At 44.6% G+C, this 23169-nt stretch overlaps 2 protein-coding genes and 1 long non-coding RNA gene across 5 annotated transcripts in view; 2 read left to right on the plus strand and 1 right to left on the minus strand.

Annotated features, from left to right (window-relative positions):
- LOC114884769 (phospholipid-transporting ATPase FetA-like) overlaps positions 1-15380 on the plus strand; it is a 74361-nt gene extending 58981 nt beyond the window's left edge. The window contains exons 18-28 of one of the 2 annotated variants that reach the window (XM_029203963.1): positions 2005-2169; positions 4306-4417; positions 5700-5805; positions 6156-6303; positions 6842-7025; positions 8495-8718; positions 10031-10114; positions 11449-11694; positions 11866-12004; positions 12819-12949; positions 13046-15380. In XM_029203963.1, coding sequence (XP_029059796.1) covers positions 2005-2169; positions 4306-4417; positions 5700-5805; positions 6156-6303; positions 6842-7025; positions 8495-8718; positions 10031-10114; positions 11449-11694; positions 11866-12004; positions 12819-12949; positions 13046-13237 — 1731 coding nt within the window. In that variant the 3' untranslated portion in view covers positions 13238-15380. The remainder of the gene's footprint in view (positions 1-2004; positions 2170-4305; positions 4418-5699; positions 5806-6155; positions 6304-6841; positions 7026-8494; positions 8719-10030; positions 10115-11448; positions 11695-11865; positions 12005-12818; positions 12950-13045) is intronic. The other variant, XM_029203962.1, reaches the window with a different exon arrangement.
- Positions 724-20890, minus strand: LOC114884770. Its single transcript, XR_003790893.1, has 4 exons — positions 20795-20890; positions 17688-17783; positions 2047-2141; positions 724-1186 (listed from the first exon to the last, which is right to left on the minus strand). It is a non-coding gene; the product is annotated as an uncharacterized LOC114884770 (long non-coding RNA).
- A 66-nt stretch (positions 20891-20956) lies between these two features.
- RUSC2 (RUN and SH3 domain containing 2) overlaps positions 20957-23169 on the plus strand; it is a 58274-nt gene continuing 56061 nt past the window's right edge. Inside the window, exon 1 of one of the 2 annotated variants that reach the window (XM_029202714.1) lies at positions 20957-21229. The gene's annotated coding sequence lies outside the window, so the exon portion shown is untranslated. The remainder of the gene's footprint in view (positions 21230-23169) is intronic. The other variant, XM_029202716.1, reaches the window with a different exon arrangement.

The following is a 23169-nucleotide window of genomic DNA, read 5'->3' on the forward strand; positions in this document are numbered from 1 at the left end:
CCGTGATGAAGAGTGGCCCCTGCTCACTGCAATTAGAGAAAGCCCTTGCACAGAAACGAAGACCCAACACAGCCAAAAATAAAATAAATAAATTTATAAAATGGCTGATATAATTTTAAATTGCTGAATATATATATATATATTTATTTATTTATTTATTTTTTGAGGTAAAATTGGTAGATGACATTATATAAGTTTCAGGGGTACACCATTATAATTTGTTTTTTGTATACACTTCAAAGTGATCACCACTTTGTCTAGTTATCACCCATCACCATACAATTGACCGCCTTCACCTATTTCACCCACCCCCCCAACCCCTTTCCCCTCTAGTAACCACCAATCTGTTCTCTGTATCCATGAGTTTGTGTTTTGTTTGTTCATTTGTTTGTTTTTTAGATTCCACATACAAGTGAAATCGTTTGGTGTTTGGTCTTTCTTTATCTGATTTATTTCACATAGCGTAATACCCTCAAGGTCCATCCATCTCGTCACAAATGGCAAGATTTCTACTTTTTGTGGCTGTGTAGTATTCCATTCATCAATGGACACTTAGGTTGTTTCCATATCTTGGCTGTTGTAAATAATGCTGCAGTGAACACAGGGATGCATGTATCTTTTTGAATTAGTGATTTCATATTCTTTGGATAAATACCCAGAAGTGGAATAGCTGGATCTGGATCATATGGTGATTCTATTTTTAATTATCAAAAAGACAAATAACAACGGTTGGAGAGGATGTGGAGAAAAGGGAACCCTCATACACTGTTGGTGGGAATATAAACTGGTACAACCACTATGGAAAACAGTATGGAGATATTTCCTTCTTAAGAAGTCTCTTGAGATCTTCTCTCAGCCTTCTTTTTTATAGCTTCATCTGCCAAGAATACAGAGGTTTAAGAGATAGCATTCTCTGCAGATACTGCCTTATATTAGTTTTACCTGACAGCTAACATGAAGTACTCAGGAGTTACACAGAGAACTAAGAACAAAATATCAAGATGATAAATTCTGTTTCTCTTTGCTCTTATAATGCCAAAGTGAATTATTTTGAAGCTCACTATTAAGTTATTATGGGGACTTCCCTGGCAGTCCAGTGGTTAAGACTTCACCTTCACTGCAGAGGGCACGTGTTTGATCCCTGGCCGGGGAGCTAAGATCCCACGTGCCGTGCACAGTGCAGCATCTAAAAAAAAAAAAAAAACAGTGATTATGTAGAATTGTTATTCATGTGCAATTCTCAACACACAAAATCTGCTTCTAACCCTCCTTCAGTTAAATATGAATTGTGCCCTAAACTACCCACACTCTCACCTAGCTTTCCTTATAACCAAGAGTATACTTCCATAAGATAGTTAGCTATGCGTGGTTAGGATATATTGGTGGCCAAAGAGCAAAAGATGCTGACTCACCCAGAGAGCATTTCAGCAGTGGCCTCATTAACACTACTGGCAATGACTAATTAACTGAGCCACCCAGCTGTAGACAAATACACAAATTTGCTATTTGTGATGCCCATTGAATACTTGATGAACGAAGGCAGGGAGAGATGAAAATAAATAAATGTAAACCTGTAAAAAAACAGTAACACCCTTGATTATTTGTTATAAGAATTCCTTTGTACTTTATTACTCTCTTCTTTCTCATATTATAGACATCATTATCTTCTCTTTAGAGGGTGAATCATTAGCCCAATTTTACAAGAAATAAATCTAGAAGGCGTCATTCTTTATGAGGGTCACACAGCAAATTGCCTAACCACAAGTGGAAGTTAGAATCTTCTGTCTCTCAGAAGTACTCTCAGCCTTTATCCCCAGCTATGCTGGCACCATCCTTAGGACGTTTGACTGAGAAAACTGAACAGGTGCTTTCTGGTTAGGCTAGGTACTAGCCCTGTGATATTAACCAATAAACACTATCTTGCAGGCAGATGGAGCCTGTGGGGTTACTCTGTCATTCCTTAACTCAGCCCTAATCCAGCCCAAGTGCACACATGTCTTCCAGGATTTTGCCAGTGATGGCCTTCGCACCCTCATGGTGGCCTACCGAGAACTGGACAATGCATTCTTCCAGGACTGGAGCAGGAAGCACAGTGAAGCCTATCTGTCTTTGGAGAATCGGGAAGATAAAATATCAATGGTCTGTGAAGAGATCGAAAAAGACCTGATGGTTAGTGTGAGGAAGCCAGGGACAGATTGGAGGCAGGATTGGGGGCAGAGGAGCAGTCAGGAGACTAAGCAAGGGCTCTGAGAATGGCTTCCAGCAAATCATAGGTTCAGGCTCTCTCTGGATACTAGATACTGGAATCCAAGCTGATTCAGGATATCTTGGATCTTTGAAATCCATAAATAAGGAAAGAATGTACTTGTTTTAAATTTCATCTTTCTGGTAGTGTTTCTTATCCCAAAGCTGTCCACAGAAGCTAAGAAATCTGGAAGAAATCAGGGTCTGAATAATGTACAAATTAGATGATCCAGAACTAATTGATGCAATAATCAAGACAATAATGTTCACTCATTCATTCAACATATTTATTAAGTGCCTCCAATGTGCCAGGTACTGTTTTAAGCCCTGAGCATGTAGTAGTAGGCAAAACAGACAAAAAAGTAATATATATACAGTATGTTAGGTGATGACAGTTCTATGGAAGAAAATAAAGCCAGGAAGAAAGGTAGGGAGTATCAGCATATGTGTGTGTGTTGTAGAGGGTAGAGTATAATTGCTATTTTAAATAGGGTGCTTAGTCTTCACTATGAAGGAGACATCTGAGCAGAGACCTGAAGAAGGTAGCAAACCAAGCAGATCTCTGGGGAATCAGTTTTCCAGAAAGAAGGAACAGCAAGAACAAGGACCCTGAAATAGGAGCAGACCTAATTTGTTAGTAGAACAGTAAGGCAGCTCATGTGGCTGGTACAGTGTAAGTGAGGAGACAATAAAAGGACATGAAACAGAGAAGCAGTAAGGGGTCTTGACAGGCCCGTATAAAGACTTATAGTGAGCCATGGAAAACAGTTGAAGAGTTCAACCAGAGAAGTGATGTGATAGCTTTTAAAATGATCAGTCTGGCTGCCATGTTGAGATTATACTGTAGGGGAGCAAATGCAGACCCAGGGAGACCATTTAGAAAGTAGTTGCTTTTCCAGTTTGCAAGGCAGAAATAGAGACACAGCCGTAGAGAACAAACATATAGACACCAAGGGGGGGAAGGGGGGGTGGAATGAACTGGGAGATTGGGATTGACCTATTTACACTAATATGAATAAAATTGATAACTAATGAGAATCTGCTGTATAGCACAGGGAACTCCACTTCGCTGTACAGTAGAAACTAGCACAACATTGTAAAACAACTATACCCCAATAAAAAAAGAAAGAAAGAAAGTAGTTGTAATAGTACAGGTGAGAAATGATAATGGCTTGGACCAGATAGAAGTAGTAGAAGTGGTAAGAAATGGTCAAATTCTGTACACTTTTAAAAGTAGCACAAACAGAATTTGCTGATGGTTTAGATTATAGAATATGATAAAAGAAGTTAAAGATGACCCCAAGATTTTTGACCAGATTGATACAGGCTCTGCTATAAAAAGAGAAATTGCTGATACCAAATGGGAAAATTTAGAGATCCCAAAGGTCACAAATCTCCTTCCATAGTCAGTTCTGTGGTTAGTATTTCTAGTCTGTCCTTTTAGAGGCCTAGCAGAAATTAGTCAGTAGTTTGTCCGGCTGTTAGTTCCTCAGACCCAGTGCCGGTGACCGTCCCTGTGGTCAGTTGGTACTATTAGGGTATCACTGAGAGACAGCATGGTGTTGGACCAACATACTTTCAATGTAGTGTGGGAAAGGCCTTGAAAACCTTAGAGGCCCTCAGTAGGTACAAACAATTGAAGTTCACCCAAGCCCTTTTAGAGTTGAAAGAAAAACTGGAGTTGGATTTGGGGATCCCTTGTCTGGGACCCACTGCTTTTGGAGACCAAAGCCAGGAAACGTGCTATGAAGCAATGGAGAAGTGAGAGTGTGTTGAGAAACAGAGGATTTAGAAGTGGCACAAAGCTTCATGTACGACTTGGGCAAGTCTTTTCCCTCTTTGGTTCCTTATATTCTGTGTTTCTAAATTTGATTTCAGTGTGTGGTTGTAAAGCTGTCTGTTGAGGGGCAGAGTGTAGTGAGTTTTATACCATTGGGGTCCTCGTGCCAGGACACAGCCAGCTTACTAAGGAGGATGCTGAGGTGCCAGTCGGGTTGTTGGGTACCACTAAAGGCAATGAGCCTCTTCCTTTGCCTCACTCACTGATATTTCTGTTCAAAGCTGTTAGGGGCCACAGCCATAGACGACAAGCTGCAGGATGGAGTACCTGAGACCATCATCACCCTGAACAAAGCCAAAATTAAAATCTGGGTTTTAACTGGAGATAAGCAAGGTAAAGGGGAGCTCCTTGCCTGACCAATCCTCTTCCCTGTCCACCTTAGCCATTTCTTCTTTTTCTTTTTCATTTCCTTTTTTTCTTAGCCATTTATTTGACAAATGCCTTATAACCCAGGTCAAGTCCTTAGAGGACACCTTCACTCCCAGTCTTGCATATAATTTGCTAAGCATATATAGTACTTTATGCCAGATACCGTATTAGGCATGGAGAACACAGAGATGAATCAGTCAGACATGGCCTCTGTCATCCAGGAACTCACAAGCTAAAAACTTTTAGGGTTGTCTTTGACTATACCCTCTCTGTTGTCCCAAAGATTTACTGTCTTACCATGTTCCACTAATTCTTCTGAAAATCCTCTTAACTATGCCACCACCCTAGTTTAGCCTTTGTCCCCTGTTGGCTGTACTTCTGCAAAAACTTCTGAACTGATCTGTCTCTTGACCTTATTAATTTCAATATAGCCTACATTAAACCATCAGTTTAACCTTCCTAAAATACTGCTTTTGTGACGTTACTCCTCTACTCAGGTACCTACAGCAACTTCACATGGTAAAGTCGGACTCCACTGTCTGGACTTCAAGACCTTGATAATCTGTTGCTACCTACACATCCTTATCTCCATTATAATGTGACCATATCTTCATTATGTCCCGAACCAATTCCTATTCTATGCCCTCTGTTTGGATTGTTTCCCCATTTGAAATTCTTTTTCCCCCTAAACAAATCTTACTCATCCTTTAAGGCCTTGCTATAAGAAACTTTCTAAGACAATTGCAATCTCTCCTCTGAATTTTGATACTACTTGTAGCCAAGGTTGAGGACTTAATTAAAAAAAATTGTTTTCCTTAGTATGACTTTATTCCAAATTCAAGATTTCTTGATGCAAAAGAAAGACTACAACCTAAACATATCTCAGTCCCCCATAAAATCTAGCATAGAAACAGGCACAGTGCTGTTCAAGGAAATATACCCAGATTGCCGGAAGTGAATACAGACAGGAATTGCTTTAAGAAATAAGGGAAGGCTTTGTGGAGAAAGCTAAGCCAGAATGATCCTAGTTATTGATAAATAACTTGCAAGTCTGTACCAGGTAGACATTTTCCTCTGGATGTTTGAATATAGTCTCCACTGGCTCACGAAAAACACACTTTGACTGCATCCATGGCAAATATGGACATATGGGCTCTGCAGGCCACTGTTTAGTGCCTTTGTACCTGTACACTGTAAAGACCCTGTTCCAGCCAAAATGCGACCTGTGTTCCCCCTTGCCCTGCAGAGACTGCTGTGAACATTGCCTATGCCTGTAACATATTTGAGGATGAAATGGATGGGATGTTTATCGTGGAAGGCAAGGATGATGAGACTGTTCGGCAAGAACTCAGGTACGATGGGAGAGCTGCCACAGCCTGTCCCTGGAACCAAGATTTCCCACGCATCACTTCACCCAGTATGGCTCCTACATTACCAGAAGGAACAGAGAAGAAATGGGGGAGGGAAAAACAAAAAAACCTAAAATATTCGAGAGAATTTTGTGAAGAAGCATTAGGGCTCAAGGAGTTGGAGTGTGGAGGTGGAGAAGTGTTGTATGTAGATGGTCTGGGACCTAAGGCAGTGGCAGGTCTCGGAAAGCAGTTGAGTATGAGGCCCTGGGAGGTGCTCTGCAGAGGACACATTTTCCTTCCTATGCTCTGGGGCTTCAGGTCAGACACTAACCATTACTCTTGGCTTTCAGGTCAGCAAGGGAAAAGATGAAACCTGAGTCTCTACTGGAATCAGACCCGGTAAACAGTTACCTCACCACAAATCCCCGAATGCCCTTCAAAATACCCGAGGAGATGCCCAATGGCAACTACGGCTTGATCATCAATGGCTACAGTCTGGTGGGCAACACAGACCTACAACTCTGTTCTCTTCTTCCAAGGAACTTTTTTCCTAGGTCCAACCCACTTCAGGGAAATTTCAAGATCCTTTTGCTATTCCATGAGTTACCCTATTCCCCCTTCCTTCAGGTGCCCTTGCCTGTCAGACACCTTTCCCCAGCCTTCTCTAGGCAAGAATAATGAGGAAAGAGAAGCCAAGGGTATAGTCCTTTCTTATCCAAATTCTTCACTACTGATGTGGCCCATCACATAGGGGAAGGGGGGAAGTGAGCAGAACCAGGTCCTCCAAAAAATCACTTGGCCTTATAACCCAGTCAATTGATTTGACCCAGTGAGAGACCCTCACTGGTTTTCCACTGGAGGCTGGGTCAGGATGCCTAGAACTGACTTGGGGGCTTGGCTGCCCTTGGGAGTGGAGCACCTGGGGAGAAGCTCTGCCTGACAGGGGAGTATGGAGGGGAAGGAGAGGGCCTAGGAAGGTTCTGTCCCAAGAGTCTTTTGGGGCAGCCTGGAATATGGGTGTGTCCTGGTGCTGCAGGCCCATGCTCTAGAAGGGAACCTGGAGTTGGAACTGCTGCGAACGGCGTGCATGTGCAAGGGAGTGATCTGCTGCCGGATGACACCCCTTCAGAAGGCCCAGGTGGTAGAGCTGGTGAAGAGGTACAAGAAGGCGGTGACACTGGCCATCGGGGATGGGGCCAATGACGTCAGCATGATCAAAGGCATGTGAGGGGTGGGGGGGCTGTAGTGCCTAGCCACGCGCTTGCTCTTCCCTTCTTCCATGGGCAAAACTGATCTGGGTGGCACTGTGTTGCTGGCTCACTCTCCTGCATATCATATGTATTGTACATTTATAGCGTTTTGCAGCTTCATTCGTGTTCCTCTACACCTCAGTTCCCACTTGTTTACACATCATTACACCAGCCCACATCCACAGTCATGCACACACATTCAGATTCATGTACGTTAACACTCACACACACTCACATACCCATGGTTCCAATAAGAACACGTGTGCATATTCACAGAACAACAGGCTGTGCAACTACAACGCCATCTTTCTGAGATGGCATCGAAGCCCACAGAAAGGACCCCTGGGCAGGAGTCGTGGTCTGTTCCTTTTTTGAAGGCTGTAGAGCTGAGCAGTGTTAGACAGACTACAGGGCTGCCCAACCAGGGAATTAGCTGTGCGGCCTGATGCAGGGATCTTTTCCTCTCTGAGGCAATATTCCCAAGAGCTTGCCCTGACTCCCCTGGCTGGAGAAGAATAGCAAACTTACTGATGCTTCGGACCAACAGAAGCAAATGGCTGAAACTGGTGCTAATTTCAGCTGAATGTTGTTAGCCTCCAGCAACTTGTGGTTCTGTGAGATATGGATAACATCTAGGGGTCCTCTAGTCCAAGCTCTCTCCCCGTACTGGAAACACTAGCAGATATTCCAGCCTCGGCTTCAATACTAGGAAGTGTTCTTGCTCTTTTCCCCACTTTCTAGAACTTCATTGGCTTTTAGAGCCTTAGAGGTTTCAATTATTCTGTTAAGCAATGTAATAGGTATATACCAGAAGATCAAAGAATTTGGCCTATATTACAACAGACTGATTAAAACTTTTAGAAACTTAAGTCTTACCTTCCGTCAAGCATAATCCTTGCTTTATCCAGAAAAAGTCACCTTAAGCTTCCTGAAGAACTCGTTTCTTACTAACAAAGTATGTGCATCACGTATTCCTCCCAACAGTTGGATTTTGGCTCCTTAGATAAACTTAGGTAATTAAAAACTATGTTAGGTTGACATTCATCCTGCATCTTTAATTGATTTAAGTGGCTTCGAGAGATAACAAGGAATTTTTACCTCAGCATCTGGGCAGTAGGGAAGAGCCCAGATGGCTATAGTAGGTGCAAAACCATCAAGGACAGTTTTCTAGTACTAGCTGTACGTGGCATTCTTGAGTGGCAGCATCCGAAACAAAGTGCAGATGAAAGAGTTGTTGTCTGACTTGTGGGGGAGGGGCAATCCACTAAGGAGAAAAGACTCCATAAGTAAGTGCCACCTTGAGCTGGGCCTACCAGTGTTTTTCAAATGTAAAATAAGGGGCTTATGCAACATGATCTCAGCCTTCCTTTTACACTTCCCAGGCCGGGAGCCCAGAAGACAAGCTCTGTGGCTGAGAAGTTTCTGGGGTTTCTTTGCAGCTGCCCACATTGGAGTCGGCATCAATGGCCAGGAGGGAATGCAGGCCATGCTCAACAGCGACTACGCCTTCTCCCAGTTCCGCTATCTTCAGCGTCTACTCTTGGTCCATGGCCGCTGGTCCTATAATCGCATGTGCAAGTTTCTCAGCTACTTCTTTTACAAAAACTTTGCCTTCACTCTGGTGCACTTCTGGTATGCCTTCTACAGCGGGTTCTCTGCACAGGTAGGAAGTCAAGTGGCATTCCCCACTCTCGTCAACTGGGTCTTTTCTAATCACCCCCCACTTCAACCAGTTCAGACCCCTTTTCTCCTCTAGAGACGTGTGTATGACATGCTGTCATCTATCCATTAAACTCCTCACCCATGATGATCCCATCTCCTAACCCTACACTTAACCTTAGATTTCGAAACACTAACTTTTCTGTCCTGGCTCTGACTTGGCCTTGACTCCTACCAACAGAACTCTCCCATGAGATATTTTCATCTTTTCCATGACACAGAGACCTAGAATTTCCAAACATATTTAATGGGGGTGGGGGTGAGATTCCTGGATCTGGGAGGGTTTTTAGGGTCCAGAGTAATCTTTATGGAACAGGCTAAGTCTCAAGGGGCCTTTGGGTCTTGCCAGACAGACTGGTTCTGGCATTTACCTGTAGCCATACTTGGAAACACAGCTTCCCTTTACTTCTCCTTCCTCACCCAGACATATCACACTGCCAAACACACCCTATCTTTGCTCTAATGAATATGAAGCCTCCCCCACAGAAGTGGGGAAAGGTGACACTTGGATGTTGATGCTCTACGAGAGGTCCCTTTTCCTATGAGAAGTTTTTCAGGAGTCTCTCAAGGATTCCCAAAGAGAAACAACCTCAGGAATGATTATCTTGGGAGATCTCTACTACCTTTGTTACCTTGGGCTCCAGGGGAAACAGACCAGTCAGCAGACAATAGTAGGCTTGTCTACCCCTAGTGTCTAACAAAGCCAGTCTGGTTTGTGGGAGGTGTATGTGTATATATGTGTTACTGCTGACCTCTTGTGGTTAGTAAAGAAAGGAGCCCTCTCTTAGGCCCAGAATGAAGCACCCAGCTGGGGAAGGGTCATCGGGTCTATTCTGCTTACCAGTGTTAGAAAATGTCCAGGGTTATAGAAACTACTGAATGCCATAAAGCAGATAAAGAACCCAGAGGCTTACATGCCTGGGAGTGCAGGGCTACACCTAGCATTCCCTAACAGCCACTCAGGGTCCTTTCTGTGTAGGGAGGAGCAGTACAGGTCATGGCGGGGTTGGTCTAAATCAGTCTTGTCAGGTTTGCCACAAACAAGTTTGATGTGGGCTTACCCCAGCCTGGGACCCAGGGACCAAACAGAGTCTGGGGTCAGCCTTCTCAGTCAGATTTCGGAAATCCAAATCCTGCTCTAGGTTAGTATGGTGATGGGTAGGTGGAGGGCAGAAGGGCTTCTCTTGGACCTGGGAGGTGGAACTGAGACTTTGGAGAAGAGAAGAGTCTAAGAAATCTCCTTGGTATTCTTCCAGACAGTTTATGATACCTGGTTTATCACTTTCTACAACCTGGTCTACACCTCCCTCCCTGTCCTGGGCTTGAGTCTGTTTGACCAGGTAAGACCAGCAGCAAGCCTCTTAGGGCTGAAGCCCCTGGGCCCTTGAAGAGTATTCCCAGGAGTGAGGAGGACAGCAATAGCCAAGCTCTACAAAGTCAAATGTAAATGGAATAGTTTATAGAGCAAGGGAGGGAGCTGATCACCTACAGAGGTATCATTGGATAAAGTAAAGAATCCTCTGCCACAGAGAATAAACATCAGTTGTAGAAATCCAGGTTTTCCTGTGTGAATTTTATCTTTGTAGAGAGAAACACAGAAATTGTGCTGCACAGTAAATCGAGTGTGTACAAAAGTGAAAGGAAATAGAGTTATTGGTGCAGGACTAGGTAAAGCAAGGGGCTTCAAGAAAGGAGCGACCCATAGAGAGATAATGAGATAAGCCAATTCAGGGAGGCCTAGGTGGGAATCCTGAAGGCCAAACATGGGAGTAGGGGTATGATGCCTTGAATCATAGGGAGTCAGCCTAGGGGATACCATTTAGCCCTCTCAGAAATTCCCTGGGCATTGAGGGTCCTGGTGCCCTACCTCTCCCTCCTCTTCTACCCAATCTCCAGTCCTGGGCACATGGAATAGAAAAGGGACCTCCAAAGAGGAATAAGGTAGCTGAAAGAAGACATCATGGGATCATGGTTCCTGGTCTCCATCGGGGTAGGAAGGGAAATTCTCCGTAAAGTAGCTGACAGCCTCAGAGCAACAAGGGGGGTGAATTATGTCATTCAACAGTCCTATCCAGCTTCAATGGTCTAACTCTAGGGATCCACAACATCTCAAAACAAGCCTCCAGCTTTGTTATCCAAAGTTTCGGATTTAGCAGATAAAGATGATCCAATGTCACCCACGCAGAGAATCCCCTCACCTGAATTCCCAGTAGCTATGGGAATGGGAGCAGCATCACATCACAGAACACACATACCTCTAAGGGACTAACTTGTCTCCATTGGCTTCCCACTTTCTTCCAACTGGCTTTTGACACAAAGGATACTCAACTAAAGGAACACTTAAAACTGGGGACTCATGTCCCAATTGCCTTCCCCATCCCAAGCTCCAGTCCTCCCTTCAGCTATTCCCAATCCTAATAGCCCCTTTCTTAACTCCGCATCTTGCCCTTCTAGCTTTCTTCCACCACATATATCCTTGCCTGGAGAGTAGGACTTTAGGAAGGGTCTGTGGTCACTGCTCTGTTCTCTGGTTCCACTTCTCAAGTAATCCATGAGGAAACTCCTAGGCAGCCTAACAGCAGACTCAGTAAGGGGAGAAGCCTCTAGTCTGTTAGAAATGGGATCTTCTATGGAGAGACCCTGAGCCTTCCTTCTTACCCTCTGGTGCTTCCAGGATGTGAATGAAACATGGAGCCTACGTTTCCCAGAGCTGTATGAGCCAGGCCAGCACAACCTCTATTTCAACAAGAAGGAATTTGTGAAGTGTTTGATGCATGGGATCTACAGTTCCTTAGTGTTGTTCTTTATCCCTATGGGGACCGTTTACAATTCAGTGCGCAGTGATGGGAAGGAAATCTCCGACTACCAGTCCTTCTCCATGATAGTGCAGACCTCCTTGCTCTGCGTGGTCACAGTGCAGGTGTGGCCAGTGGTGGGGTAAGGGGATTGGGTGGGGAGCCTGTCTGGAAGAGAAGAAGGGAAGGAGGGAGGGAAGGTGGGAAGGGAGCATCTTCCTTTACAAAATTGGAGAAGGGAGGTGGCTGACAGGTCCCAGGTTGTAGACTAATGAACATAAGAGGGTGCTTTTCAGATTGCCCTGGAGACAACCTACTGGACAATGATAAGCCACATCTTCACCTGGGGTAGCCTGGGTTTCTACTTTTGCATCTTATTCTTCCTGTACAGTGATGGCTTGTGCCTAATGTTCCCCAACATCTTCCAGTTCCTAGGTAAGATTCTGCCCAGTCTGTGGCAAGGGGCTGGGGCTGGGGGTGGTAGTGTGAACCAAGTACATTTGTTCAATAAATGTTTACTGAGCAGCTATTACTATGTGTTAGGCTCTGTCATATATATATCATATATATATATATATGATTATGACATGGTCTCAGCCCTAAAAGGACTCAAAATCTAGCTAGGTGAAATATTTTACCTCATTAGAGTCTCTAAGATATTTTTAAGCTTCTTACCTAATTTGGTCTCTACAAGCATCCTGTGAGATAGACAGGGCAAGGATTATTACACCATTTTAGAGACTGGAGGTTTTTAAAAAATGACTCAAATCTAGGTCTCCTGGTTCCCAGTCCAATGTCCTTTCTACTGTGGCATACTGCCTTCTTATCTCCCACATTAATTTCCCTCTCTCTCATCTCCACTGTGATGAGGACAAAATACAGAGTAGATGTGTAGATGTAGCTGGCTTCTACCTCTTGTCAAGCCACTCATTTTTCCCTTCCAAAACCCTCTATCGCATTTTTGTGTCCAGGCCAATGCTCTAGGATTCCTATAACCTACCCCCACCTCTCCTGCCCTGCCCGGCCTTTAGAGGGAGACAAAGGCATGTGAATTCACAGTGACTTTGGCTGCACCAAGGACCTAACCTCAGTGCAATCCTTTCACATTTATATTATTTCTCAGGAGACTAACTGCCTCCAAATCAATAACTTCTTTCTTTGGACTGAAGAGATAGACCTAAGTTCTGGCTGACAGCCCCCTTCCTCTAGGCTCTGGTTCTGCCTTTCCCTTCTGGCTCATTGTTTACAGGTGTGGCCAGGAACACTCTGAACCTGCCGCAAATGTGGCTGAGTATTGTCCTCAGTGTGGTCCTCTGTATGTTGCCTGTGATTGGGTACCAATTTCTCAAACCACTATTCTGGCCCGTCAGTGTGGACAAGGTGAGTGGAACAGGGAATCTACCCAGATATAATTCATGACCCTCTTTGCCTTTGCCTCTGTGGATAAAAACCCTGTCCCCCATGCTTTGGCTTTAGATTACTGACAGAATTCATCATTGCATGAGACATCCACTGCCACACCCAAGCCGGACCAAATGGAAACATGCAAGCTCTCAACGTTCTGCCTATGCGTTCTCCCACAAACAGGGCTTTGGGGCCCTCATCACTTCCGGCAAGACAATGAGGGCCAAAATGTCCAAGAAAAACAGCTTTCCTTTTAAAAAGTAGAGGCCTTTACGGAAGCCCTAAAGGAGTCAGTCATTGCTCTTCCTCCCTTGTATTCACACAACTTAATAAGGAGAGATTAGAGTCCCTGGAAACCAGCATAAACCTGTTCTTCCACTCTCACTCCAGGGGCTCAGCCTCTTCATTCCCTAGAAGGCTATGCCCAGGTAAGGCAAGGAAAGGTAAAGGGCCCCCAGACATCTGTCAGAGTTATAGCATTTCAAGAAAAAGCGATGTCAGGCCTCCCTCTACCAACCCTTCCAAGTTTTAATCCATACAAGCAAATGTGGAAATAATGGGTGAAGAGGGGGAAGGTGGGGAAGGGAAAAGAAAATAGGACCTAAGAATCTTAGTTTGGGCCCTATTTCCCATACCCAGAGCAACCATAAATTTTGCCAGGGCTCCCCACAAACATATTCACCCAGGTACCCTTCTCAGGTTTATCTGAGGGATTCAGGGCCTGGTTAGCAAAAGGAAGAGGCAGCTATGAAAAGTCGGTCATAAGAAGCTAAAGGAGAGTTTCTGGACCAAAGAAAGAATGGAGGTGGTTCCTGCCTTGATAGGACAGCTCAAGATTTTGCCACCTTCTCTTCTCTTTGACCCCTTTGACCCAAGAACTGATACCTTTTCAGGCCTCAGAACTGGGAGGGGGAGACTGCAGGGGATTTAAAAAAATCTTTTCTTGAGGGACATAAGCCATAATTGGTGAACATTTGTCTTCATTCCATAAAATTATTTTGAGAAGAAATTGTATGTACTTGGGAAATTGCTTCTAACAAGTTTATAGATAAGTAATAAATTGCTGATTTTCGAGTAGAGAGATTTGTATTGTCTGTTAGGGCCCCAGTGATAATAACTTAGGCCAAGCGATATCATTGGTCTATAGACCCCTTTTGAACGAGACCAATATTTCCCTCCCCCTCCCCAACTACGTTTTCACTTCCATTCCAGTTTTTCCCCCTGCTCCTAAACTCTATCTTGGCCTCAGTATGACCACATCTTTTAACCATGTAGCTCTATCCTCTTTGCACACCTTAAATGTTAGTTCCCAAAGCTCAGCCCTAGGTTCTCTGCTCATTTTTCTTTGTATAGTTTTCCTGAATGACAACTTCTAATCTCATGACTTTATTTACCAATAGAAAGAAGATTCTCAACTCTCTCTCTTTCCTAGATCTCTCTTCTGAGATCCAGATCCATTTATTAAACTGACTCTAAGACCCTTCACTTACTTGAATCTCAGGAAACTCACCAACCTGTATTAAACATTTTCCCCCAAAATTTCACCCCAGGATGTCACTACCATCATCCCATTCACCCAAAGCAGAATGACGGGAATCATACAATACTCTTCCTATATAGTCTGATGTCTAATAAGTCATCAAGTAATGTAAATTCAGCAACTTCATCATGTCCTGTTTTCACTTCCCTCCATTATTACTACCATTGTCCTCGTTTAGACTTTGATCATCTCTGACCTGGATTACTGCATAAAATCTCCCCTCTCATCTTCCTGGCTTTCCCCTATCTAAAGTATCACCAGTACCATTTCCAGAGTTATCTTTCTGAACTGCAAACTTGATCATGTCAAGCCCCAGCTTAGCACCCTTTAAGAATTTTGCACGCCTTCAGGATCAAGGTAAAATTTGAACATATTATTATTAGGCCCTCTCTAGTCTTGTCTTCTACTTCTCCCCCATCTGCATTCACTCCAGTCATGCTATTTCTGGTCTTCATGTGGTCAAGCATGCTCTTCTCATATCCTAAAATGCTTTCCCTCACCCCCTTTGTCATCAAGCAAATTCCTAGTCACCCTTCAAAACTCGGAATATTTGGAACTAAGTAGAGGTGATGGTTGAACAACATTGTGAATGTACTAAGTGCCCGTGAATCGTATACTTAAAAAGGGTTATGAGAATGTTTTATGTTCTGAGAATTTTACCTCAATTTTTTAAAAACTCAAATTAGGCATTGTCTCCTGCAAGAGCTTACCCTAATTCCTCAGTGTGACTTTTATATATCTGTCCTGTTTATTCAATTGCTCCCCTGTGTATACCTCTGTCAGTGACACTTATCACAGGGCATTGTAATCATTGATTTACTTGTCTATTCATAACATATAATGGGCCTTTAATAAATGTCTACTGAATAAATGAACAAATATAATGAAAGAATATTTAAATCTGCTTCTTTGACTATTTTTCTTGTTTCCCTGAATAGCACTACCACTCAGTAGCTCAAACCAAAAAACTGGAAGTCTTTCTGGACAGCTCCCTTCCATTGCTCTAATCCAATCCATTCTGTTACCAAGTTCCATATACTCTGTCTTAGAAATGTCTTCAAGTCTTTCTCTTTCTCTTCCTATTTGTTCCCAATCCCATTGATTTCATTGTTTCTTGCCTAGATTATGCCAACATCCTCCTCTCAGGTCTCCCTGCCTTTGATTGTGCTTTTTTCCAATCCATGATCCACACCACAGAGAGTGATTTTTCAAAAATACAAATCAGATCATGTCATTTGCCAGTTTAAAGTCCTTTAGTGAATCATCATAGCTTTCCTGCCTTGGTGCTGCCTACCTCCCCAGCTTCATCGCCACTTTCTGCTGCACATACTAAATTATTTGCAATTCCCCAAAGGTTCCATTATCTTCAGAAACCACTGTGCCTTGGCCCTTTCTGTTCTCTCCTCTTAGAATATATTCTTTCCTTTATCTAGCTAATGTGTATCTGATCTTCAATCTCAGCGGCTTTGGTCACTTCCTCTGGGAGCCTTCACTGACACCCAATTTCCTGTCAGGTTTAGATACCTGCCAAACACTAAAACTAGTTTATGACAGTATTAGTCAAGTAAGAACCTTCTTCTCCCTCCACCCTGCTCAAACCCTGGAGAAAGAAGATTAGCAAACTGGGGCATGGGAAAGAGATAGTGGGAAATGATAGACATCTACTAAGCCCCACTGAACATGGCCACCTGCAATAGGGCCAAGCTGAGAGATGGGAAACGCTTTAATTTTAAAGTAAGAAGTTTAAAAAATAATTTCATTAGTGTGGACATCTTAATTATTCAAGTGAAACTTAAAGTAACAAGTACTGATTGCTACCTAAAATTGACCGAAAATTCATGAAGTAAAAGTCTCATAAATAGGTTAAAAGAGTAGAAAACAAAATAAAATGATTTTATAGTTAAACTGACCCCACACATTCCATTCTTTCAAGGTTCCAATTACACACACACACACACACTCCCTTTCATCACATTCATCCATATACAACAAATATTTATTGAGCATCTACCATGTCTGGGCACTGTTCTAGATGCTGCCAATACGGTGAAAGACAACAAAAAAGGTTTCTGCTACCATGAAGCTTATGTTCTAGTAGAATAGCCAATGTCAAAGTAAACAAGATCATTCAGATAATAAGTGCTATGAAGATACTGCAACAGCTGCTTTAACAGTGAGAGGCTGTGAGGGGGGAGGGGTAGCTAATTTTATATTTGGTAGTCAGAAAAGGACTTTCTGAGGAAATAACATGTGACATGAGACTTAAGTGACTAGAAGGATCTAGCTTTGCAAAAATCTAATGGAAAGACATTCCAGGCAGAGTAAGTAGTGTAAAGTCCTGAAGACAGGAGCAAGCTTTGTATATAAGAAACAGAAGCCTAATGTGGACAAAACATGGTGAGCAAAGGGGAGTGTGGTTAGATAGGCCTGATGAGAAGCAGTGGAGGGCTTTAAAGCCAGTTTGAAAAGATTGGTCAGGCTATTCTACGGGCAATAGGAGTGCAAAAGTGACATCAGGGAGACTATTTAGGAGGCAGTTACAGTTGTCTAGGCATGGAATGGTGGTGGCTTAGACTAGGGTGGAAGCAGTGAAAAAATAAGTGGATGAATAGAGGATATATTTTGAAGATAAAACCAAAGGACTTTGTGGGTGGGCTACAGAAGATGCAGGTACTGGTTTATCAAATGAGCCCATTGACTTACTCAATGGTGCTAAATCCATAGATTACTGACTCTTCCCACACAGCTCCTGATGATGGGGTGGGTCTAGGTCGTCCCATATTTGTGCCAGTTGACTCCACTACTCCCAGCCACAACTGGTGAAGAGTGGTTATATAATCCCAATATACCTGCTCTCTCTGGGAATTAGAATTCCAAGAAACTAAGTCAGTGATGAGAATAGTTACTAAAAGGTCATGTAGTTTCAGGAAGAGAGGCCTCCGTTTTAAAGTGGCCATGACTTGCTATAAGTATGAAGATAAGTACGCCAATGTGTCTAGTCTATAGAGAGAAGAATAAAGCAGATGTCCAAAGGGAAACAGACAAGACACTGTTTCATTCCAGGAGAGCACCCCATGAGGGGTTTTCTGAAGTTGGGTTGGTGATGAGATCTTTTCACTTGAGCTAGATGGAACAGCTGCCAATAGCAAAAACAGAGAGGTGATTCCAACTTACATAGGCTTATACTTGTTCCTCATCTACAGCTTCTCAGGAACAGGGAGAGGTCACGGGACCATTTGGCTCATCCTTAACATCTTTTTCTATAAGAAACTGTGGGGGAAATAACCATATTTACCACTGCCAGAAACAGAGAAACAAGGGAGCACTGTCCTAGCCCCAACATTTCCCCGTAATTCTAGCTCCAAATCTTCTAAGATATGTACAAAGAGTTTTGGAGAAAACTCAGCGTTTGGAGGATCCTGAGAGTCATGCTAGACTATTCACTCTACTTTACCCCCAACCCCCAATGACACATTAATCATTAAGTCCTATAGATCAGGGGTCCCCAACCCCCAGCCTGCAGACCGATATCGGTCTGCGGCCTGTTAGGAACCAGGCCGCACAGCAGGAGGTGAGTGGTGGGCAAGCGAGCAAAGCTTCATCTGCCGCTCCCCATCGCTCATATTACCGCCTGAACCATCTTCACCCCCATCCGTGGAAAAACTGTCTTCCACGAAACTGGTCCCTGTTGCCAAAAAGGTTGGGGACCACTGCTATAGATTCTATACACTTAATCTCTCTTAGATCTATCTCCTCTTATCTAACCCCTCAGCCACTGTCCTAATTCAGACCCTCCCATTTCTCATCATAATTACCACAGTCTCCTAACTGGTCTCTTTACTTTCCTCTAATTCAATATCTACATTCCAACTAGAGTGAGATTTCTTAAGTTCAAATCTGTTCAAATACTGATAATAATGCAAAATATTTTTGCCCATAACAATGCAAATAATTCCTATTCCCAGTGATGCAAATTAATTTTGTCTGGTAGAGAATTTACATTTCTAAAAGTCAAATACTCATGTGAACCAGTCTTAGTGTCTTACTGGTTCTCTCATTAATTAGTGAGTTTAATATAGATTTATTTTATATTTGTATAAGACTCATGATTTTACCTTTTTGAAAAATTATCCCTTAACACAAATAACAGGAAGTAACCCCCACTTGCTGAAGCCAAAAATGAGACTATATGAATGGATAGAAGGATATGTCATCAAGCTAGGGCAACAATCAAGCTCGCCTCAGTAAGAAGTAGAACCAGCTGCTGGGGGCCCCAGGAAGCTGGGGAGTAGTCTCTTTGTGTCTAGACTTGACTCCTCTCTAGGCAACAGATTGATACTTCTCAGCAAACTGGTTTTCTCTGCTACTCAGGTCATTTGACAAGTAAAAGATGGTCGCTCGGCACTCTCAAATTTCCATTATAAGTCTAACAATGAGTAAGGGTGTAATTCTTTCTCTCCCAAATCCAAATTTTCAGGGAGGGGATTCCAATTGGCCTAGTTTAGGCTAAGTCCCCACCCTGCACCATTTAACTGCAAAACATCCAGTTTTCCATTGGTCTCCCTGGCTGGTCCTAGCCCTCTCCACTTTGCCCCCAGAATTGTAGTTCGAAAATTCATATTTGATTTACCATTCCTGCCTTCACATAAAGTGTCTCTCCACTGCTTACTGGATGAGTCCCAACTCCTTAGTATGTCATGGAAGGCTCTTCATTATCATACCCCTGACCATCTCTGCTGTGCTCTCTCCATCACGTCCCACATCTCAATCATATCAGTTGTTTTGCCCCTCTGTTCTTTTGCACATGCTGATTCCTTCACACCCTTTACCTCCCATTCATTTTTCAAACCTCAGTTCACATGCCTTCTGTGAAGCCTGAGGGTGCATTACACAGTATGACATTTATCTGCTTCCTTGACCCAACAAGCCTGGGTCTTGGAAGAGCACAGGCTCTCTGTCTCAACTCTTTCACAGAGGATGGAACCTAGTGAGGTTCTAATAACTATTTGTTGAATGACCACCTGCCCCCACCCCTCTTTGGATAGAAGAAGAAGACAACACAATCCTCAGTGTCCCACATACACCCTGCCTAGGAGCAGGAAGTGCATGAGTTCCGTTAAAGTAAAAATTATTCATGACACTTGTTAAAGATGGTAAGGCAGATATTATTTACGGGAGCTGAGGGGGGCAGGGACCATGGAGTAGCTATAGGAACCACTGCAATGGGTGCTGCAGTGGGGGAGAGATTGAGTTCAACTCAGACCCCAACAAAGACAAGTGGTAATTTATTAGCCAAGGAGCAGGGTAGGGGTCAGTGGGTGGAAAATTACAGCCTTAATCTGCTCTGGCTGCTATAATAAAACACCACAGGGACTTCACTGGTGGTCCAGTGGTTAAGATTCTGTGCTCCAAATGCAGGGGTCACGGGTTCGGCCCCTGGTTGGGGACGGAGATCCTGCATGCCCCACGATGCGGCCAAACAAAACAAAACAAGCAAGCAAACAAACAAAAAACACCACAGACTGAGTAGCTTATAAACAAATGTCTCACAGTTCTGGAGGCTGTAAGTCTGAGATCAAGGTGCCAGCATGGTTGCTAAGTGCTCTCTTGTCACAGACTTCCTCACCTGGAGGATTGGGCTAGGGAGTTCTGTGAGATCTCTTCTATAAAACTATTAATCCTAATCATGCGAGCTCCTCATGACCTAATCACCTCCCGAAGGCCCCACCTACTAATCTTTGGGGGTTAGAATTTCAACATCTGAATTTTGGAGGGACATGATCATAGCAGTTACTAAGAAGAAACATCAGGGGTAAGGGGGATTCTTGGTAGACCAACTCAACAGAATTCGTGCTGAAGGCAGGCCAAGGTGATAAGACACCAAGGATGGTCAGATACCAAGGGCGGAGAACTTCCAATAAACTGATTTAGTGAGATCCTTGCTCAAACTGGATTCTACAAGGACAAAGAGGAAAGCCCAAAGTCAACCTAAGTCCAGGGCAGACCCAGAAAAGCCTGACTAAATTTTTAGCCAAAGGAGACAGTCTTTGTCCGTTCTAGGTTTTACCGGGCTTTTTAACCCTGGCTACGCATGGGGTGCTTTTAAAAATATCAAGGCTGGACACCATCCCACCCCTACTCCACCCTACCCGTGCTTCCAGTTCAACTGGTCTCGGCTGAGGTCAGGCTTTAGTTTTGTTTTTCTGTTTTTCCCAAGAGGTTCTACTGCGGTGTCAGGCAGAGAATCGCGGCATTAGGCTAAGGTGGGTGCGCAAATGTACCTGCCTTCCACAGGCCAATTAGGCTGCGGGCGAGGGTTCTCCGGGTTCCAGTACACCCCAGCCCGCTTAGCCCGGCACCACCCCCGAAGGGGCGGGGCGCCGCCGCAGAAGGCGGGGCCACGGCTGAAGCCTCGCCGCTCGCTCCCCTCGCGGGAAAGCACTGCGCGTGACTCGCTGCGCGCGTAGCCGCAGGAGCGGGGAGGTGGGCGAGCACCCGCTGGCCCACAACGGACCGAACCACTGGCCGTCCTGAGGGGCGGCATGAAGGCAATTCAGATCGGACCATCGGCGCCACAGCTGCAGGGGGGACCGGACGTTACCAAGCTGTCTGAGAGAAGGGGGGCTCCTGCTGGTCCAGGCTGCAACACGACCCCTGCAGGGCGCGAGACTACGCCGCCGCCTACGCCGTAGGACTAAACTGAGGCGAGAAACCAGGTAGGACGTCTCTTCGGGATCGGAAGAAGTCCCGGAGACCCACTGCCCTCGCGTTCCAAATGATCCCTTAGGAGAAAAGCCCTCAGTTTGCCCACCTATCCAACCCTTAGCGCCCCTTCCCTTCCGCCCTTCCCCCTCGTCGCCGCAACCTCACCCTCCGGTCTTCCTCGACCCTCTGGACCGACCTCGTCTTCAGTCCTGTCCTGACCCTTCAGCTCTGCCATCCACCGAACCGTCAAACACCCAGGACCAACCATCCTTTTGGGCGTCACCCCAGATCCACCCCAACTGTCTCCTCAAAGTGTCCCTTCGGAGACACCCCCTCAGCTGACTCGCGCCCAGTAGTCATCGTTGTACCCACATCTCCAGTGACGGCTCTGGGGTAGCGCGGCCGCTCAGCACTCAGCCCGGCGACTGCGGCGGGGTCCTCCGCACAACCGGGTCCTTTGCGCCCTCCACCCCTTTGGCCCCTGCTTCCCAACTTGGTGTCTGCCTGAGCCGGGCTGGGATCGCTCTCATATCCCGTTTTACCTTGGGAAAACCTTTGGCCTGGCACTTTGCCAGTCCCCTGCTACCGCTCTTACCTGTTGCAAAGGGCACCGTGTTCCCGTTGCCCAGGGCTGGCTTGGGATTACCAGGCTGGCCCTGAGGACGCCATGGGACTGCCCTGGAGGCAAGGACCGTACATTATTAATTTGTATCTCCAGCGCCCAGCACAGTGCTTGGCACATGGTAGCACTCAGTAAATATTTAATGGGTGGGTGAATGAATGAGACCAATGCAGAGGCTGTGAGGCAGAGTGCTTTAGTGAGAAAAATGTCACTAGTTACATGAAGTGGGAAAAAAGGAAGGGCATCTAGGGGATTACTTGTGGTGCTTATGTTGGGAGCATAGAACTGAACATATTCAGTCTCTCAATTCATGCATCTAATGTCATTTACATAGAAGCTTCTATTTATCAGCTGATTTCCCTTTATGTTCTGTTTACAAAAAAAAAAAGTCAGGGCCAAGGCTGCAGAAATTTTTATTGGTCAGTGTGCCTCAGAGGCTGCCCAGATAATCTTGAAAGAGCTTTACCCAGGTGACACCCCTCCTCTTGCCCTAGCGACTAACTGCTCCCTCTAGAGAAGAACTGTGGAGGCTAGCCACAGTCTTTAAACCTTACTCAGTGTAGCTGGTCAGCTAGTGCTTCAGGACAGGTTGGAGGAATGACCTCAGTTATTTTACCCTTTTAGCTCCTGGATACCTCCCCTCCCCTTTCCTCCACTGGAGGGGTAGACATTCCAGGCTGGCCTAGTGTGAGAAATATCAAAGATTCCTAAATACTACTGAAGTATGATCAGGCCATATGGGCCATTTATATCTCAGTAGACCAGAATCAGGCAGGGGTTACTGCTATGTGAACAGTGGCAGTAATAAACAAGAACACAGGCCTTTTAAAGATGGGATTCTCAAAGAACAGAAAGCCTAAAACCTGTTTTTGTTGATTCCTAAGAGGATGACCTGAACAGATTCAGTTTCCTGAAGCTAAGACAGGGTTCGGCGACCTCAGTTTTGGCCCCGGTTCCGTGGGGAAGTGGATGATATTGCTGAGTGATGAAACAATGGCTGGCAAGCTGCAGGAGTTTATGAGCTAAGAAGTAGTTGCCTGACTAATAGTGGCATTATTGTCACTGGGGCTCAGCGTATTAGTAGGTAAAATAGTGACTGGAGTTTCTTAGCAGGCTCCATGGAAATTAAGCAGTGATATGGTTTAGGGGAGTGGGGAGATCCCACCACTGTCTCTGGTGTTCTGCTACCCGTGTGGTGTCACCCGTGTGGTGACATCATTGTTTCTTTTCTGCTTTGAGCCAGGTCAAAATCTGATTTCCTCTGATTTTTATGTTAAGTGTTTAAGGTTCCTTTTTGTTAAATGTTTAAGGTTCCTTTATGAGGCAAGG

The sequence above is a fragment of the Monodon monoceros genome, unplaced genomic scaffold, assembly GCF_005190385.1.
Source record: "Monodon monoceros isolate NGI ecotype Baffin Bay Population unplaced genomic scaffold, NGI_Narwhal_1 Super_Scaffold_5, whole genome shotgun sequence".
NCBI lineage: Eukaryota > Metazoa > Chordata > Mammalia > Artiodactyla > Monodontidae > Monodon > Monodon monoceros.